We start from the raw sequence: 17872 nt of genomic DNA, 5'->3' as shown, positions 1-17872 counted from the left end.
AGTTGAAATTAAGTGCCCCTAAATGAAAACTGCCCAGAAGCTGTCAAGGGGAAGAGTCAGTGGCTTCAGCACAATAAAAAATTTGCACCATTATATTTTGCTTGAAACTGTGGAGGAGAGCATCATGTGTGTTAAATAGGGTTTCATGTAAAGTTCCTCAGATTTATATTTCTATTTGTCTATCTTTGGGCCTTTGCATATGAACTACAAAATTTGGAGAATTCCAGAGCAACTTGTAACTTACAACACACATACCCCATCATTTTGAAGGCTCTGTAATAAACACTAAAAATATCATCTGTAGCATTATTTTTTTTTTAAAAAAAGGAAAATCAGTGCATGTTAAAACAACAAACAAAGCATGTTAAGACGGAAACTAAATGTGTAATGCAAAGGCCACTCAGAAAATACCTTTTCATGTTGAACTAAGATTAGTGGAACGGAGGCACAAGAGTCTAGACTGTAACCGAGGCAAAAAAAAACTGTAGGAACTGAGCAAATCCTCCAGCAATTTGGTTTCTTGCCGAGGATCAGTCACATTTTTTTGCTTAATTAATCAGGTCACTGATTTGAAAAGATTTCTTGATAATCATGGATTTATTTTCTGACATTAAACATCTCTATTTCAGTTATGATGGTAAGTTGAAGCATTCAAGTTTGAGAAATTTGAAAATGTTTTAAAAAAAAATATCACCTGGAAAAGCAATACTCATGTCAGAATGCAACATCTCAATCAGCTGAGCAGTCTTTGATCCAGGTGCTGCACACATGTCAAGAATCTGACAAAGAACAAAAATATATCACAACAGAATTCACAATGAATCACAACATATTCAACAGAGAATCAGAAGTGACTTTGTAGAGGTGCACAAGATTAGGAAAGGCACAGATTAGGTGGACATCCAGCACCTTGATCCCCAGAGCAGCAACGGCCAACAACAGAGGACATCTGTTCAAGGTGATGGAAGAAAGTTTAGTGGAGACATTAAAGATAAATTCTTTAAGTGCCTAGAATGCATTGCCATGGGTGGTGGTAGAAGATGATACAGTGGGGACATTTAAAAGATTATTAAATTGGCACATGGATTAAAGAGAAAGAGCCTAATGGACTGATAGGGAGGGAAGGGTTAGATCGATGTTGACCAAGCTGAAATAGGTCAGCATAACACCTATATTCTGCTGTACTTTTTAAAAAATATTTTATTTAAATTCTTCCATTCATGTAGTAATTATGATTATAATACAAATAGATAAACAAATTAAAATTACATACATGATGTTTTCCACCCTCCACCTCAAAAAGTCCCGAAACTCCCTCCCTCCCAACCACCCCCTCATCAAAAAAAAGTCATATGAAGGAACTGCTGTATTGTTCTTCGTTCAAATTTTCAGTTGAGGAAAACTATTTGCTTAAGGAATAGTCCCCAGAAGGTTACTCTCCTGTTAATAAATGGGTTTATAGGCAGGCAGACAAGATTACCATAAGCAAAAATACAATGGCTACTGATTTTAAAAATCCAAGAGGTTCATACGAGAGACAGCAGTTCTCATAAAATTACTTGAAATTGGAGTAAGATTATAATCTGCCCAAACTCGATAGAACATGACGAATCTTCTGGAAGATGGACGTCGTGATAATTTCAATGAGAAGTTATTTTATAATGGACAGCAAACTAAAATTATACTGAAGCAAAAGTAATACTATTAAGTCAATGCAATTTACACAGCAAGATTAATTTTGCAACATCAGTTTTATACTGAACATCAACATTTCTATTGTACTGCAAAAGTTCCAGAATTTCAAAAAAAAAGTGGCACAATATTGTTGTAGTATAAAACTGATGTTTCAAAATTAATCTATCTAAACACCAGGGTTTGATCTGGGCACTCTGGTTTCCTCCCAAAGGCCAAAGAGGTCATGGTTGGTTGATTAATTAGCTATTGCAAATTATACAAGTATCGATGTTTATGGGAATTCCAAAGAAAAAGGAAATGTGAGTGCAGGTGTCCTTGTGGTGGTTGGCACAGATAGGGTGGACCAAAAGGCCAGTTTCTCAGTTATACAACATTATCTTGTGTACCTTATGATGAGGCTTGATATCCAGCAGCAAAGGAGGGATCATACTGACAGCTTCTTGCCGACTGATGTTTCCCTGGAGAACGATAAAAGGGAGAAATTAAAGCATATTACAATATCAAATCAGCATAGCAGTACTCAGGTGATTAAGAATGAATAGTTTCATGTGAATAGGGTGTTGACATTTTCAATTTGTGCCTTTTTAAACTTCCAATTAAAAAAAGTCACTGAAGGAAACAATAATGCTGGTTGGTTGAAAAATCATGAGCATGGTTTTGCACGACATAATGTTGTAATTTTCTCATCATCTGTAAACACATACCTCACTTAGCGCTCAGAGAATGTTCCAAGAAATGGTAGTGAACACCAGAACACCAAAAAATGTTCTCTCAGGTTTTTTTCGACACTTGGAGTGAGCGTCGTCTGCCCGCAAAAATGGCCTCCATTCACTGGGCCGGCAAGGATGTAGACCAAAGCCCCATATCTTAGCAATGTACAGACATACTACATGCCTCAGCATGTCCAAAATATCATTCCTTGAAGACAATCCACAATTTGCTTGTTTCCACATTAACTGAGGGCTCACCACTCTGCTGGCATTGTTAAAGTAATGAAATGGTTAAGGTGATCACATCATTGCTGATCTTGTTACAAAAGGGCAGTCTTCAGACCAGAGAGAATTTGCAGACAAGCAGAGGGAGGGGATACAGCTCCCATCACATCAATCAATGTGAAGGATCCAAGATATTTGTCAAATCGAGTAGCCAATGTCAGCCTCTGGCATTCACAACACTGGTCAGGCAACTCTATTGAACCACAAACCTCACCCTTGTCCTTTAAAACCAGCCTACATAAACTCTGCATTTTTCAGACATCAAGGGGGAGGGGGATGCACAGGAGGGCAGAAACTTACCCACGTATTCATTTTCCATTACCAAGGATGCATTAACATATTAGTTCCCTATGGCATATAGCCAAGCAGATTATCTGTGTGCCCACTTGTTTTTCATATTTTTTTTTTTTAAAGAGGGTGGCATGGTTAGCGCAATGCTGTTACAGTGCTAGCAATTGGGACTGGGATTCTGTAAGGAGTTTTTACATTCTCCCCGCATCTGCATGGGTTCCCTTCATGTGCTCTAGATTCCTCCCATTGATTGAAAAACGTACTGGGTGTGTCGGTTAATTGGGTGTATTTGGGTGGCCAAAAGAGCCCATTATCGTGCTGTATGTCTCCATATAAAATTTAATTTTTATCTTCTCCAATAGTATTTCAGATCTGAACAACTCTATATTAAGTAAACTATAAAACTTAATTCACTTGTATACTTGTGGACATTCTCTTTTTCAGTTTATGAAAGGTTTTTTTTAAAAAGTGAAGCATTTCTGAATACTTACAGATTCAGTCTCACTAATAAGGAACTGATGGAACTTCTCCAAGACTGGTGACTTCCTCAGCATCGTCCTGCTGATGTTAATATGCCAAGCTAATTCACTTGGATACCTGAATGAAAAATTAAGATTTTAACCCGCCTGCTTAAATGGATAACTTCAGTGGCACTAATACTTTTGTAAAATTTCTTACCAGCTCAAAGGCTGAGGAGCCTCAATCTTTTGCCCATCCACCTCTAAATCTTGCAGTTCTTGGAAGTATTTGTTTTTTAAACAATGCAAAATCTCTTCTGCATGACTTTAAAACAGGAAAAGAGTAAAAAATTAAAACATTTTATACAAGAAAACAATGTTTCTTATGAATTGGGACTCTAAAATTCTGATAAAAGGTTTTTATATGCTCTTACAGGTGTTACTTGACTGGCTGTGTTCTTCTAGCATTAGTGTTGGTGGTTTCAGATCCCAGCATATTTTATTTCTCTACCTCAGCTGTTACTTTACTTCCAAAAATGTTAGTAAATGATACAGAAAATGTAAAATAAGCTTTGCCTATTGAACTACAAAAACACATTTTAAAAAATAAAATTTATTTTTGGGAAATAAATTTTAAACGAGTTAATGCAGAATGTCATATTAAGAGAAACACTAACTTGTTATGGAGCTGTGATCAAAAAAGATATTTTGATATCAGAGTAAATGCACGTGTACAAATTGAGTCACCTCAACATCAGTACTTGCAAGCTACACCAATTGGAATTCATGTAACATCTCACCTAAAGTACTATAATACTATATTTTAGTTGATTAATGTCATTTGGCTTAAATGTTACTTAAAATTGAAAATGTAAATTACAAATTTGAAGTGGACTACACAAATTAAATATTTAGGAATTAATGTTAATACGAAATTTCAAGAATTATACTCAATTAATTATCTTCCTTTAATAAAAAGGATTAAATTAGATTTGATTAGGTGGAGGGATCTACCTTTGAGTTTACTAGGGAGGATTAATACCATAAAAATGAATATTTTTCCTAGAATACAATATCTGTTTCAATCAATTCCTTATTTAAAAAAAAAAGTTTTTTTAAGGACTTATATAAAGCGATTAGAGAATTCTTATGGAAGGGAAAATTTCCAAGAGTAGCAATGAGAAAATTGATGTCGGATTTTCAATTTGGAGGTTTAAGATTACCGAATTTTCAGCATTATTACGAAGCAGCTCAATTTAAATTTCTTAGTGCATTAATGAATATGGACAACCCACCTAGTTGGGTAAAGATAGAAATGGCAGTTATTTTACAAAAATTTCCTCATGAGTTTTTGTTTCAATGGAATAAAAATTTACTACGAACTTACGATGTGCCAATATTGAAACATTTATTGAATTTATGGACAAGTAAACTTTAAAAATTGGGACTTAAAAATATATATTCTGGAAGACTGCCATTATATAATAATCAACTTGTTCCTTTTACGGTCTCCAATGCCACTTTGAAACAATGGGAAAAGAAGGGAATAAAAAATTTATCTGATTATTTTTCTGAGGGTTGTTTTTGTTCCTTTGACGAATTACAAAGGAAATATGGTATTAGTGGAAATTCTATATTTGTATATTATATTACCACCGCCAGTGGGCTGATATCGCCTCAAACCGTGCATCTTGGCGCCTCACAATTCGGCGGGCAGCAACCTCCTTTGAAGAAGACCGCAGAGCCCACCTCACTGACAAAAGACAAAGGTGGAAAAACCCAACACCCAACCCCAACCAACCAATTTTCCCCTGCAACCGCTGCAACCGTGTCTGCCTGTCCCGCATCGGACTTGTCAGCCACAAACGAGCCTGCAGCTGACGTGGACATTTACCCCCTCTATAAATCTTCGTCCGCGAAGCCAAGCCAAAGAAGAAGAAGAAGAAATTATCAATTAAGATCTTTTGTAAAACAGTTATGTGGTCGACATGATTTTATTACCTGAATCTAGTTTTGAAGAATATGTACTTTCAATACCAAAAAAGGGATATATATCTGATTTCTACTGTATTTTACAAGAAATTGATAGTAAAAAAGACTGGGATAAAGATAAGTTGAAATGGGTAAAAAGATTTAGGACATAAAATAGCTGAAGAAGCTTGGATGGAAATTTGTCAGAATAGTATTCGGAAATTAATTAACGCTAGACTAGCGATGATTAATTATAATTTTATTCATCAGCTATATTTAACGGCGTAGAAATTTAAAAAATTTGGTCTTAGTAAGTTGGATGCTTGTTTTCGATGTGATCAGACGGCCAATATTTTTTTGCATACCGGTTGGCTTTGTGATCGATTGCAACAGTTTTGGAAAGGTATTCAATCTATTTTTAACAGTTTATATAATATCCATCTTGTATTAGATCCCGATATATTTTTATTAGGGAACATGCAATCATTAATTGATTTAGGTTTAGAGGATCATCAGATTTCCTTTATCCATTTAGCTTTAGTCGTGGCTAAGAAATGTACAGCACTTACTTGGAAAGATAAAAATATATTAACTTTAGATAAGTGGTATTTGGAGATGAAATTTTGTTTGACTACGGAAAGGATATCTTTTTCAATTCAGAGTAGGATGTCTTTTTATAAGTTAAAGTGGACTCCGTTTGCTAATTATATGCATTTAAGTTTGATTTAAATATATGTTTAAGCGTGATATTTTAGTATTGATAAAAAAATTTTTGTTGTTAGAATTTTTTTTTAGGTTAAGTTTTATTTCTTTTTTTGTAAGTGGGTATTTTTTTTCCATATATAATATTGTTAATTTTATTAACTCTTCACTCTTTATTTTGGGGGGGGGAGGGATGGACTAATTTTAAGTTAGATTACTAATATTGTGTTACAATTAACGGGGGGGGGTTATTTTGTGTAGTTTTCTGATGTAATATTGTAATCATACCATTTTAATTTTTAAAAAATTTTTCTTTAAATGTAATTCTCTATTGTATTCATGTTATAAAATTTTAAATAAAGTCTTCAAAAAAAAAATTGAAAATGTCAAGTAATACCATGGCACAGCAAAGAAACATTCTCAGGCCCAACATGTCCAAAATGACAAAGTTATGGACATTAACTTGGAGGAATATTATTTGTGATTTTGACTGTTGTCATAGAATCACAAAATTTATCAGCCCATAATTTCTCTGCTGGTCAAATCACATCTTCTGTATCCTTCCCTTCAAATGAACATCAATGTACAATGAGGTTTTTTGCCCCACTACCCTTTAGGACAGCAAGTTCCAGTGCCTCTGGGTGAAAAAAAAATATGCCTTTAATCTTTCTCCAAATCACCTTTAACCCACTCACCGACTTCTGACTTTATGTTCCATTGCTTAGGGGGAAATGTATTGGCCAATATTATTTTATATACCTCAAATAATTCAGCCTCTGCTTTTGAGGAAAACAACCTAGCCTATCCAGCGTTTTCTAACAAGTAGAAAATTTCCTGCCCTGGCAATATTCTTGTACAAATGTATTTTCCATTCAGCTGATGACCAGAACTGCACAACATGATTTATTCAGCCAAGAAAAAAAACCCTTAACCTTATATTTCACACCTGAGAAAATAGAGTGCATACGGTTTTTATATTAATCACCTTATCAACTTGGCCTGCTACCTTCACTGCAAGGACCTTCCACATTTCTTGCAATCCTCCCATATTATCTGCCATGTTATATGGTACACTTCTCAGATCTGAATTCTACTTCCCACTTTTCTGTGCCATTAATGAGACCATCAATATTATCCTGCACCCTAATGGTTTCCTTCTCACTATCAACTAGCCAATTTTTGGATCATCAGACCTCATTATTATGCTTTCTACATTTAACTCATTCATATACACCAATAGTAAAATAAAAGCTCAGTGGAACCACACTGAAAAGAGCCATGCAATCAGTAAATTCTGTTAACCATCAACCCAGGCTTCTGTCACATCGTCAAATTTGATTTAATTTACTACTATCAAATTGAATCCCATGGACTTTTAAATTTTTGACCAGTCTCCCATGTTACACCTCTTCAAAACAAATGCTAAAATTTACATGCAAAACATCAGACATTCTGTCCTCATTGCTTTCCTCGTTATCATTGCAAAAAATTAATAATTCCTTTGATGAATGATTACAGGACTGCCTTGAGTCAGTGGATTGAGCAGTATTCAAGAACTTAGCTGAGGATCTGAATGATTACATCAGGGCAGTTATAGACTATAACAAAACAGCTGCGGACGAGTTGTTCGGGGTTTTCCCTATGAGAAGCTCTGGATGAACAATGAAATCTGGAACCTGCTAAGAATCAGATCACAGGCATTTAAATCCATAGATCCAGAGCACTACACAAGGAGCAGGTATGACCTACGAAAACCAATATCCTCGGTGAAGTGGAAATTCTGGCCAAGAAAAGAAACAACAATGGATACCCAAAAGCAGGCCCAAAATAACATAACCTGCTACAAAACCATATCTGATGTAGTAGGAAATAGCAAAGCTTCACACCCAGATGAACTCAATGCCTTCTATGCATAATTTGACCACTGAAACAAGAAAGATCCATTGTGAACTGTCAGTGGAAGATATGAGGGCTGCTTTCAAGAGAGTGAATCCAAGGATAGCACCCGATCTGGACAGACTACCCAGATGAGTAGTGAAAACTTATGCTGACTAACTTATCAATGTATTTAGATATCTTTAACATCTCACTCTGGCAGAGTGTGATACCCACATGTTTCAATTGTACCCATGCCCAAGAAGAGTGAGATAACCTGCCTAAATGACAACCAACCAGTGGCACTCACATCCATAGTGATGAAGAGTTTTGAGAGGCTGTTGTTGAACCACATCAGCTCCTGTTTGACAGGTAACGTGGATTTGTTCCAATTTTTTAACTGCAGCAAGAAGTTGCTGGCAGATGCCTTCTTACTGGCCCTACACAAAGCCCTGGAACACCTGGACAGCAAAGACACCTACATCAGAATGCTCTTTAGCAATGAAAATTGGGCATTCAAAACCATAATCCCCTCAAAACTGATCAGCAAACTCCAAGACCTGGGCCTCAATACCCCACTGTGTACAGTTGTGCATCACTCAACATCCACAATACGTCCTGTGAAATAGGTTGTTATGCATTGTGCGGTCACCATATTATAGTAACATGGGAGTTTATTATGATTATCAAGACACATGTACAGTATTATAGGTGAACCTGGCAGCACAATCGCTTTGAATGGAGGAGACATGAAATACACGTGTTGCATGCAGAAAGCCGCTACATCTCATTCTCCGATTGGGATTTCTGAATTCTATTATATCCTTATGGGATCATGGACGTATATGCAGTCAGATATTGCCCAAATGGACGTTATGGACTTTAGGACATGAAAACCAAAGGTATACAATCCAGTGATCATTAGGGAATCAGAGGCGGAGAGGGTGACCAAATTTAAATTCCTGGGCGTCACTCTCTTGGAGGACCTTTGCTGGACCCAACACAGAAATGTCATCATGAAGAAAGCATGCCAGCACCTCTATTTCTCAAGAGTTTGAGGAGCTTTGGTCTGACATCAGAAATCTTGTGAAACTTTCAGACGTGTAGTGGAATGTGTGCTGAACGGCTGCATCACAGTCTGGTATGGAGACACCAATGCCTCTGAGCAGAGCCTCACAAAAAGTAGTGGACAGCCCTGTACATCGCATGCAAAACCTCTACATGGAACTCTGCCTTTGGCGAGCAGCAGCAATCATCAAGGATCCACATCACCCAAGACATGCTCTGTTCTCGCTTCTGCCATCAGGAAAGAGGCATAGATGCCACAAGACTCATCCCATCAGGTTCAGGAATAGTTGCTACCCCTCCAACATCAGACTCCTAAACAATAAACTCAGAGAATCATTTAAGGACTCTTACTTTGCACATTATTTATTATTGAATATTTATTTTCTATCTTGCAGTTTGAACTTCTTTCTTTGCTTACATTTCTCTCATTTTCATATATATCTTTACTTGAGAACAGTTTTTTTTGTTCTAATAATAAGAAATTCTGCCTGGCCCACAGGAAAAAGAATCTCAGGGTTGCATGTGATTTCATGTATGTACTCTGCCAATAAAACTGAACCTTGAAATTACGAAATGCGAGTATGCTTTTGCAAAAGGCTTTAAAAAAAAAGGTGACTGCCATAAACATTTATGGTTTTTAGACTCCAATATCAGGAAAATCGTGGAAAAATTAACATAATTAAAGACCATGTAGTCATTCACACTGGGTGCCTTTTTAGACTGAAAGTATCTGAGTGCAACAGACCCAGAGGTTGGACGTGCAGTAGAGTGGATGACTGTCAATGAACGTTTCCGTACGATTTACACTGCAGGCTTCCTCCAAAAAGTTGCAGGGATCCTGCAGTGTAAATTGCGAAGTGGGAACTGACTCAAAATTCCTTCACCTTTCTTTTTAGACTGCCCATGTAGTGTCAAAATTCCTTGATTGTGCCATTACATGCCAGCAGTCTAAAAACCATAATTGATATCAGCTGAACTCACATTTCAAGCTAATCAAAGTGTCAATTGTTTTTCACTTCTGTGTGGACCCTTTGCCTCACTCCTCCCACCCTATCCTCTTTACACTACTCTTGAAGATTTTCAGATCTAAAATTTGACCAATCATTTTCTCACAATCAGTGGGAGAAAATGATTGGTCAAATTTTAGATCTGAGATCATGCCAGTAAATTGTGTTTGACTTCAGATTCCATCACGTGTATGTTAAACCTTTCACACTCCCAGATACGGCCGAACTCAGAGAACTTCCAGCATTTTGTTTTTATTCCAGATTTTTAGCCTCTGCATTAATTTGCTTTGGATAGAGTAGGCCAAAACAAAAACATTCTGATTTTCAAATAATGCAGGAATCGTCATCCAGCCCAATTTAGTAACAGTATTACTAATAATAGAATTGCAAAACTCAGGCAAATTCTCTTCTAATTCAGTTACCTTTTGAATCCAGTTATCCTAATTGCAGCTGGCAATGGCTCTCTCATGGTTGACATAAACTGGTCCCATTCTCCCTCAGGAATAATTTTTTGTCCTTGGTAATATTCTTCATACAGCTTATTTTCTTTGATAATTTCTTGGTAGCCAGCTCCCCAACCCTATAAAATACAAAGCATAATTCAACTGAAAAGGTAATATTCTCAATTGCAATATAAATCCTCTCACCTTTAACATACTGATGACACCAGATTGTGGAGGTCATGCACTGAAACCGAGAAAGGCTTGGGCCAAGCACGTTTATGCATTAAAGCACAACGTTTGAGTCCAAACGACATCCTCACTATCCCAATCCTCACTTCTCGATTTGTACTGAGGCTTGACCGGCCACGTGGGTTTGTTCCAATTTTTTAACTGCAGCAAGAAGTCGATGGCAGATGCCTTCTTACTGGCCCTCCACAAAGCCCTGGAACACCTGGACAGCAAAGACACCGACATGATCGACACCAACAACTGCAACCAGATGTCATTGCAACACTACGATCAATTAATGTCACCAACGTGAATTAAACTCAGAAGAGGCCTACAAAAAGAAAAGGCTTGAAACTACCAAAATCTGGGCCGCCTGAAACTTTGCCGCTGATGGAGGTCATTCAACAGAAGCAGAAGAAAATCTGAAATGCCGACAGGACAAGGCCGAATTAATACCTACAGGTTTACGGTGCGTGTTCTCCCGGTTTCTCGGTCTGTTCTTTCGCCTCCCCATTCTGTAGAGCAGAGAAAACAACCTAGGAAGCGTGTCGATTCGCTTCACAAGAGGTGGGGGCGGGTGGCAAACCCTGAACCACCACGGCGACAAACAAGGATAGAGAAGCCGAAAGATTACACCATCAGATTACAGATACCGGCACTCCGGACTCAGCGTGCTCCCGGACTCCGGCGGCCAATCACCGGCATTGCGCATGCTCCCGGACTTTGGCGGCCAATCACCGGCGTTGCGCATGCTCCCGGACCTCGGCGGCCGATCACCGGCGTTGCGCATGCTCCCGGACCCCGGCGGCCGATCACCGGCGTTGCGCATGCTCCCGGACCTCGGCGGCCGATCACCGGCGTTGCGCATGCTCCCGGACCCCGGCGGCCAATCACCGGCGTTGCGCATGCTCCCTCCGCACCTCGGCGGCCAATCACCGGCGTGGCGCATGCTCCTCCCCCCGGCGGCCAATCACCGGCGTTGCGCATGCTCTTTTCCCCTCCCCGCACCCCGGCGGCCAATCACCGGCGTGGCGCATGCTCTTTTCCCCTCCCCGCACCCCGGCGGCCAATCACCGGCGTGGCGTATGCTCTTTCCCCCCCCCCCCACACCCCGGCGGCCAATCACCGGCGTGGCGCATCCTCCCAGACCTCGGCGGCCAATCCCGCACGTTGAATGATTGGTAACAGGTATTACGCATGGTGTGCGATACTCCTCGCTCCAAATGCCGATACATCGCATGCTTGGGCACTAAATTTCACTCGATTACCGGTATTCACGCTCTCAATTTAGCAGCATGCGACAAAATTAAGGATATTTTGCTGTTCCATAATGCCTGCCCCATTATTTTCGAGCAATTCTTTCTTTTATTTCTTCTTGGATTGATGACGATTTGAAACATTGTTGAACATCTGGGCCGTCTGCAGCCTCGAGAGCAGGGTTTCCCAACCAGGGGTGCTCGCATCTGTTGGGGGTGGAGATAACATTTCAGGTTTTTTTAATATAAATCCATACCCCTTCGATTTGGATAATATGTCAGATGATGAAGAGCTGAAGGAAGATCTGACTGAACTGCGCACAAATCGTGTTCTTGAAATGCAGTTTGAAAGCAAAACTTTGGAACAATATTGGTGTCCGGCAATGGACACGTTTCCAAGACTTTGTGGAAAAAGCACCAACTGGGCTCATCCCATTCGCGACGACGAGTCTGGATTTAGTGCCCTTTTGTCAATCAAGACAAAATCGAGAAATCGCTTGGGTGCACAGCAACAAAGTGCCACATTTTGAAAAACTCTTAAGCAATAAACAGGAACAAAAGAATCATTCAATTTAAATTGGCTAATGAACATTTGAACATTAGTTCTTTATTTTTTTTAAAGAAATTTCATGCATGGATGAAAATTTATTTTTTTTGTAGGGTTTATGCAACTTTTAATTTGTTGTAATATTTTTTTTCTTTTCCATATGTTTCATTTTTGTTTATATATTATTAAAAATTGATTATACAAATTTGTTTTGGTCACCTTCTCCTTTATTACTTTAAGGGGCGCGAGAACATATTAAAATTTTTTAGGGGTGCGGGGCATAAAAAAGGTTGGGAACCACTGATCTAGAGGAAGTTATGAAACCCATGTTTCGGGCCTGAGCCCTTCAAGGTTTGAGTAAAAAACAGGCAGGCGCCTGAATTTAAAAGGCTGGGGAGAGGGAAAGAAAGGAGGAGAACAGACTGGAAGAAAAAAATGTGATAGGACAGGAGAGGAAAAGTGAGAATTGACCATGGGATGGAGTGGCTCTGTAAATGCAGAGCTGCAGGAAAAGAGACAGGGAAGAGGAAAGAGAGAGACAGAGTTAGAAGAAAGGAGAAATAGATGGGGTGGTGGCTCCTGGGAACCAGAGAAGTCGATGTTAATGCCATCTGGTTAGAGGGTGCCCAGACAGAATATGAGGTGTTATTCCTCCAGTTTGAGAGTTGTCTCTGTCTGGCAGTTGTAAGGTAAAACATCATGAGATGGGAATGTGTAAGGAGTTACCCTGTGCAGGGCTGTAACAAGATGTGAATGCATCCTTGTACTTACAAGATAAGAGAGACATTGATGGATTGAGAGGCAGGAAGCTAGCAGGGAAAGGATAGCAACAGTTTTAGTCATTGGACAAGTAATGATATGATGATGTTCTAAGCACGTATCCAAGGGTATAAAAAATCACCATTTTGCTGATAACGGCAGAATGCATTCTCCGACTAACATTGTTAGTTCCAAGTGTTACAATCCGGTAATAAAGAACAAAGAACCCTGATTTCGACTCAGTCTGGTGTTTGTCTCACTCATTCATGAACAAAGCAGACCTAACAATTTGGTGACCCCGACGTGATGGGTGAGTGAACACTGGACGACGGTTTCTGTTTTTTCTGACAATCATCTCAGCCGGCTGATAAAAAAGGTCCAGAGAAGCCTGTTTTAACAAAATTCTCTTTTTTTTTAAATCTTTATGATTGTCAGTAAGAACTGGAGATCGGACAAATTAGACGACCACAATTGAAGGTCGCATGCCAGGATTGTAACACGTAAGTGATTACAGACAAGATAAAAGTCCTTAAGGTGTTTGAATGACATTTATTAAGTGCTTCGCAAGAAACTACTAGAGTTTAAAAGTCTTTATTGTGTCGTTGCAAAGTCCAATAGAGTGAGAAGGTGGTCTATAAACAATTGAGGACCTGAGTTTTCTGCCCTAAACTGGTTATTAAGAGGAGAAATCTCCCACGTGAAGGTTGGGCTTTGAAAGAAAACAAAGGTTCAGGCTTATTGGCCTCAATTGTATCTGAGAGACTGACTTATAAATGTCCGGTAGGTATGATAATGTCTGTACACTTGAGAAGTTAAGAATTTATTTCCCCAATTCGCCGTGGTGGAATACCACAGCAGACACTAGAGACCTTGAGACAACAAAAAAAAGTACTCAGGGACGCCTGCCTGGTGAACAAGAACGACGACAGAAGGCTGCGACAGCTGTGTCCGGATCAGGTAGGAGATATTAATGAAAAAGTTGATAAACTCCTAAGAGACACCCGGTTTATTCGAAATACTTTTGATAAGTTAAATGAGGGTATTCCCAACATCACCAAGGAGATAAAGTTACGTAAATTCATAGATTGGTACAGGGAAACAGGACAAAAGTATAGCCCAAATATTTGGTTTTCTAGTTGTAATTTAACTTTCAGACCCCTTTGGGAAAACAGAGAGTGGAAAACGAGCAATCAGAGTATACAGGACAGTCTGAAGTCAATTGGAGGACAAGACTTAGAGACTCTTCCTTTAAAAGATATTAGTCATCCAGCTTGCAAGGAGACATTTTTAAAAGCAATTTTCATTGACATAGATCCCCTAAACGGACAAGAACCTAAATTAAAACAGGCATTAGAAAGCGGTCCCGCAGCTATGGCTGTACAGTTGCCTGCTAAGACTTTTGACCAAGTTATTAAGGAAATTAATCAGGAATTAGAGGAGCGAAATACCAGTAATGCGGCATTGGAAAAACAAAAAATGCTCCGAAAATGTGTAGACCGCTGGAGGAAGAGGGGTTGGTTACCCGGGGGCACTGAGATGTTCCTGACAGGTGAGGGAAACAAAATTTTAAAACGTAGAGTCTTAGGCAAGCTGGAAGAAACAAAACGGGACACAGAAAAAAAAATCTTTAATCGCGAGTCAGCAAAAAAGAGGGTGAGAGACAAGGAGATTCAGTACCGCGATGTCCTAGCTCTATTTGAAGAATTTGGTCTCCCTGGTAACCCACCTGTTACTGCCCCTGTAGAAATAGCTTGTAGACCCCCGCCCTATACATATGTGGAGTCAAAAGGTGCCCCTGGCACCTCAGATGGGATCCTGGAGTCACGTCCCTTATATCCAGATATTGAGACACTGGGGTGTGACAAGAACCTCGGGAATAGGGACACATCAGACGAGGTACAGGCCCCTTTAATAAAAATAGAAGGGGGAGTAATAGATGTGGAGACCCCTCTGGAGTCCAAGAAAATAGAAAAGGAGTTAGAGATACAGAAATGGAACATGAAAAAGGTTCAGGATAACATTAAAAACTTAAACAGAGATATTAATGTGCTGGGGCAGATCAGTGAGGATCAAAAAGAATTAATGGTAGGTGTATTGAAGGAAGTGGAAAAGATAACTACAACACTGTCAGGAGAAATTAAAGCTGAAGGAATGGTAATAGGAGTAAAGGACGAAAAGTGTAGTACAGATGAGGAAACGAGAAACGATCCACCATGGGAGGAAAGTAAAAGGAAAAGACTCGGGAGGGAGAAAAATAGACATGCCTACCTGGACATAGTTAGGACAAAAGAGAAAGATGTGAAACAACTAAACTATGGCCGAAAAGATTATCTTAGAGATGAACGTGACCAATATACCTTTGACCCTGAGACATTGGAAGCTGATAGGGACAGTGACAGTGACGAAGAAGAGTCAGAACAAGGTGGGATAAATAAATGCATGCCAAGAGTAAAGAAGGAGCAGAAATCCCCAAAATTGAGATATCAATGCCCATTACTGATCACGGGACGGGGAACTCAAAAAATATGTACCCTGGTCACGAATGGACTTAGAGAGTTTAATGAAAAAACTACCTCCGTTGAGTAATGGGGCTAGTCCATGGATTTCTTGTTTTGAGCGAGAAACCTGCCAAGAACAATTAGCACTCGCAGATGTCAGAACTATCATGATAAAATTAAAGGCAGAAGGGGCCCTGAAGCAAATAGAGAGAATTGTAAGAAGCAGTAAATTGGGGGATGAAATAAAATTTAACCCACTTCGGAATAAATTTTGGGAAGCACTTAGAGAAACATTTCCTACACCCTATAGTTTGGATGCCTTGGTAACCCTTCAACTAAAGGAAGGAGAGACTGCACACGAGTATTTCACTCGAGCATGGGACTTATGGGAAACAGGGACTGGAGAAAGACCCGACCACAGCCCCTTAGGAAGGGCTCACTTTCGTAATGGGATAATAAACGGACTACCTGCTACGGTTCAAGCAAAATTAAGGGACATTGTGGGATTAGAGACAATGTCAGAGGATTTGTGGAAAAGACACCTGACACATGCAATCAAACGACATCGTCAATCAGAGCATGCTAAGTCAGAAAGTGCGTCCCAGAAGGAGGTGGACAAGACAACCGATAAATTGGTGAGAGCCATAGAACATATAGGGGTTAAATTAGCGGCCCAACAGATAGTCCCACAGGTCATGGGGCCAGTGATAAATCCGGGACCCCAAGTAAGAAATGGTTGGGAAAGACAGCTAGGTACAATGTATAGAGGGGAACATGCAGTATGCTGGTACTGCCAAAATCCTGGACACTACCAGCGGAACTGTCCGGAGGCTGGGAGAGCAAGGGGAAAAAGATTACCCTCTATTAGAGGCTATCGGGGAAGAGGAGGAAACTTAAGAGGACAAGCAAGGGGTAGGGGTGGACACATTGATGGGCCCCAGAGAATCGGGGGGTGGCAGAGTGATCAACAAGTCCAGGCACCTCAGTGTAATGACTATATTGAGGAAGGTGCTGAATTTGATTATTGAAGGTGCCCTGGAGAATCAAAAATCACGCCTCCCTGGGAGCCACCAAAAGTTTGGGGGACGGTAAATGGAGAAAAAAATTGAATTTATGGTTGACACAGGGGCAGCAGTTACGACAGTGATTAAAAAACCCCCAGGGAGCACATTTTCGGGCAAAACATTATCTAAAATAGGATTCTCCGGGATAAGGGAAACACAGCCCTATATAGATAACATCGACATGACATTTGGACGACAAAGGGTTAAAACGCCTGTCCTGGCTGTGCCAAGTTGCCCCATTAATTTATTAGCAAGGGACATTCTTACCAAACTAGGAATAACCATACAATGTTCTGAGAAGGGCCTTCGGTTAACATACCCAGGGGATACAATAAGAAGGGGAGGACAGTTTATAGTAATGACCCCATCTAACGCTTCAGAAGACTCTGTGGAGGTTAGTATTTTCTGGAGTCGGCTACTGTATGATGAACCAGGCCCAGGGCTGATTAAACAGTTTTTTGAGTGGAGGGCCAGTATTCCTCGGTATGGGGATTACCATTATCCACTAGATCCTATGCATGTTACATTAAACTACACCATCCACCCGGACCAGGAATATGAGGAGAGGTGGGACTCTCTAAAAGAAGGGAAGACAGAAACGATACATTGTCCATTTATCTTTGTAGGTAAGGAGGGAATAGCTGCTATCGTTGTCATGACAGAAGAACAAATGGAGTGGTTCTGCTTAGGAGTAGAAAGTGTGCCTCATGTGACCTTGGGTATTGCCAAAGATCATCACGGTCGACAGCTGGGTCCGATGGTAAAGGAAGCGATAGGGTGTGAATACAGGCAGACAGAAAGCCCGGAATATTCCGGACGAATTTAAATTAGCCGATGAGATTGCAGCTGGGTTTGAAAGTTTTCCTGTTTTTAGTGCAATTTTTCCCATCACTGTAAATAAAAATGTTAATAGGATCAACCTTATTCACTATAATGTCCAGCGCCTTGCAAATTTGACCAGGGACGTTGTTGAGGCAATACATCAACAACTGTCAGAAACTTCCCTTATGACACT

The 17872-nt window shown here is 39.8% G+C and overlaps 2 protein-coding genes across 2 annotated transcripts in view; one reads left to right on the top strand and one right to left on the bottom strand.

Annotated features, from left to right (window-relative positions):
• Positions 1-11459, bottom strand: part of nsun2 (NOP2/Sun RNA methyltransferase 2) — a 47763-nt gene extending 36304 nt beyond the window's left edge. Inside the window, exons 1-6 of the mRNA XM_069914192.1 lie at positions 11194-11459; positions 10485-10642; positions 3660-3764; positions 3473-3578; positions 2082-2153; positions 695-779 (exon numbers count right to left, since the gene is read on the bottom strand). Coding sequence (XP_069770293.1) covers positions 695-779; positions 2082-2153; positions 3473-3578; positions 3660-3764; positions 10485-10642; positions 11194-11247 — 580 coding nt within the window. The 5' untranslated portion in view covers positions 11248-11459. The remainder of the gene's footprint in view (positions 1-694; positions 780-2081; positions 2154-3472; positions 3579-3659; positions 3765-10484; positions 10643-11193) is intronic.
• Positions 11460-13475: 2016 nt separating this feature from the next.
• Positions 13476-17665, top strand: LOC138751639 (uncharacterized). The gene is made up of 2 exons (XM_069914191.1): positions 13476-13605; positions 13731-17665. The coding sequence occupies exon 2, from the start codon at positions 14667-14669 to the stop codon at positions 15879-15881; it is 1215 nt and encodes a 404-aa protein (XP_069770292.1). The 5' UTR covers positions 13476-13605; positions 13731-14666; the 3' UTR covers positions 15882-17665.
• The last annotated feature ends 207 nt before the right edge of the window (positions 17666-17872 follow it).

The sequence above is a fragment of the Narcine bancroftii genome, chromosome 1 (assembly GCF_036971445.1).
Source record: "Narcine bancroftii isolate sNarBan1 chromosome 1, sNarBan1.hap1, whole genome shotgun sequence".
NCBI lineage: Eukaryota > Metazoa > Chordata > Chondrichthyes > Torpediniformes > Narcinidae > Narcine > Narcine bancroftii.
Note: the sequence above shows the minus strand (reverse complement) of the source record. Positions and strands in the feature narration are given on the sequence as shown.

Bases quoted from the DNA above. Each gene is read 5' to 3' on its own strand.
- LOC138751639 (XM_069914191.1), top strand. From the start codon at position 14,667: ATGGCTGTACAGTTGCCTGCTAAGACTTTTGACCAAGTTATTAAGGAA.